Genomic DNA, 2,517 nt, shown 5'->3' on the forward strand with positions numbered 1-2,517 from the left:
CTGTTATATCTTGACTTGGATTCCGATCTGTGAAAATCAGAATATGTAATTGAAATTGAATGAGAATGGTTGTTCTGATTTCTATGAAAGAATGTATATCGTTGTGAAAGTAGTGAGTATAGATAATGATTGTTGAATAATTGAAGAATGTACAGTGTAACATATTAATTGTGAACTTAAATATTTCTCGGGTATTACCTACCCGTTGAAATATTCTCATCATTAATAGTTTGTACAAAAGAATTTTTGATATAGAACGATAAGTAGAATGATGATCATGCTGGAGGTACAGATTGTGATGTTGAGGCGTGTTATGTTAAGGCTTGGGTTGTTGGTGGTAATGGTGTTGTTGGTACTGATGCCGGCTGTGTCTGTGATGCCTGTAAGTTGTGCATCATATTCTCCAAAGCCACTACTCGAACACGAAGCTCGTTGACTTCTTCTATCACTCCGGAATGATTGGCGGTTGGTACGAGCGGATGAATAAGGTTTAGAATAGTAGATATTACATAATCGTTGTGAGCTATTCTAGAAATGAGGGTGAAAATGGTGTTTCGAACGGGTTCGCAGGTAAGTGCTTCAGGTTCTTCGCTAAGAGGGAAATTTGGTTGATGGAAGGGATCACCTTCTTCTTGTCTCCATTGATTTAGTCGACTACGAACCTATCCCCAATCCATCCAGAATTTATGATGGCTAATTGGTTGATCCATTCTAGTTACACTGCTTTCAGAGCTCAGGTAGAAATCCATACCGGAATAGCTGTCAGACTGTAAGGAACTCGAACTGGTTGCAGGATCCATCTTGTACAATCAGGGAAATAATTTTTGAATTGAAATAGATTATAGGACTTAGATTAGTATTCTTCAATACATAATTTACATATGTATATATAATCCCAACATCCCATAAGTGACGAAGGAATTTTCGGAAGATGTCAGGCAAAGTTTACTGTAATAGATACACTAAGATATGAACTTGTCTATACACTAGATATGCAATAAATACAGTAAGACGTGTCTAGACTAAGAATGATAAGCAGGTAATTTCTGACAAGGAAGAGGAATATATTGCTATAGAATTTCTCCTGTTAAAGTTCATACTTAATAGCTAACACACAATTTAACTATTACAATTCAATCATGAAAAACTAAATACATTAATAATTCACGCTTAAACGTTTGGTACAATAACTTACATTCATACAATACCACTATTTTACACACAACATGAAATATAGCACACGATAAATATAATACAAAGCAGTTGTTAAGACAATCCTAGGTAAACTCAAACCGTTCAGTAAAAACACGTAACTCATAGGACCAAAAACAAGACATACATTCCGGTTTAATTAGTATTGTTTCCCAACCTATATCCAGTGGAAAATAACCGTTGTGGCCCTTGATAGTACAGGACGTTGTGATGTCGTCGAAAGGATGGGGGTTACGTAATACCCAACAACGTCGTAACAAATCAAAAACCTTAGTCCTCACCTCTACCACTAAATCCGTTACTAGTGGAAATGTTCGATTGAGAATTTGTAATCCGAGGTTCTTTTTCTCTATTTGGTGTGAGGCAAACAAGACTAAACCATAAACATAACACGCTTCTTTAAGTTGCATATTTGCAGCTTTTTCTAATGAATGAAGCCCTATATTGGGGTATATGGAATCGAAATAAGCCCTCAACCCGTAGGGAAAAATTGCATTAGGGTTTCCAGAATACATAGTCATAAAGAAAATATGGGCTAACTTAGGGTCTCCCCAATGTGAGATACACCACCTATCAAATGAAAGCCTTTTATAAACCAAGGCATGCTCGGAATGCCTCTCAAATGCTTTGCAAACCTACTTTCCTATAAATAATTGGGCCGATGAATCTTGACCAACTCTAGACAAGATTTCAATAATCATCTCCGATGGTAGATCTTCTAACATATTCGGTTGTCTATCCCTAACATCCATTTTTGTAATTCGTTTTAAACTGTAAAAGAGACAAAAATTATACTTAGATTTATAAAAGAAGATGATGATAAATAACAAGCCATAATAGGCAATATTCACATATAGCATAGAAACATAAGCACGCTATAATACATATATTACAAGATATGGTAAAACTTATTAATTTTGAACTTTTCAATTGGACTCACTTGTTTCCTCCTCTTCTGACTTAGTTCGTTCTGATAATTTCTTACCGATACCCATACCGCCCCTAATACGAGCAGTCCTTTTCACACTCTTTTTCGGAGGACCGAGTCTTATAGGTGTTCCAAGTTGATAATTAAAGTTTAAGTGATACGGGTGTTTACGGTATGAACGGTCAGGGTTATTCCTGATAACTAATGGTCCATCGGGCTTAGGATCGGGTTTCTCTATCTTGATAGATGGAGATTTCCCCTTTTTCTTTTTGTTAAACTGAGCCGGTGTAATTTCTATCACTTCATCGGAATCCTCATCGGGATTCTCTTCCGGTTCCTCAGGAAATTAGGAATCTTCCCAGTATTTTTCTTCCTCA

At 36.2% G+C, this 2,517-nt stretch overlaps 1 protein-coding gene across 1 annotated transcript; it reads right to left on the bottom strand.

The window, feature by feature from the left end:
• Nucleotides 1-1,277: 1,277 nt before the first annotated feature.
• LOC139875022 (uncharacterized) lies at nt 1,278-1,727 on the bottom strand. Its single transcript, XM_071862407.1, has one exon. It carries the CDS (start codon nt 1,725-1,727, stop codon nt 1,278-1,280), a length of 450 nt encoding a protein of 149 aa, XP_071718508.1.
• Between the last annotated feature and the right edge of the window lie 790 nt (nt 1,728-2,517).

This window comes from Rutidosis leptorrhynchoides, chromosome 11, assembly GCF_046630445.1.
Source record: "Rutidosis leptorrhynchoides isolate AG116_Rl617_1_P2 chromosome 11, CSIRO_AGI_Rlap_v1, whole genome shotgun sequence".
In the NCBI taxonomy this organism is placed as follows: domain Eukaryota; kingdom Viridiplantae; phylum Streptophyta; class Magnoliopsida; order Asterales; family Asteraceae; genus Rutidosis; species Rutidosis leptorrhynchoides.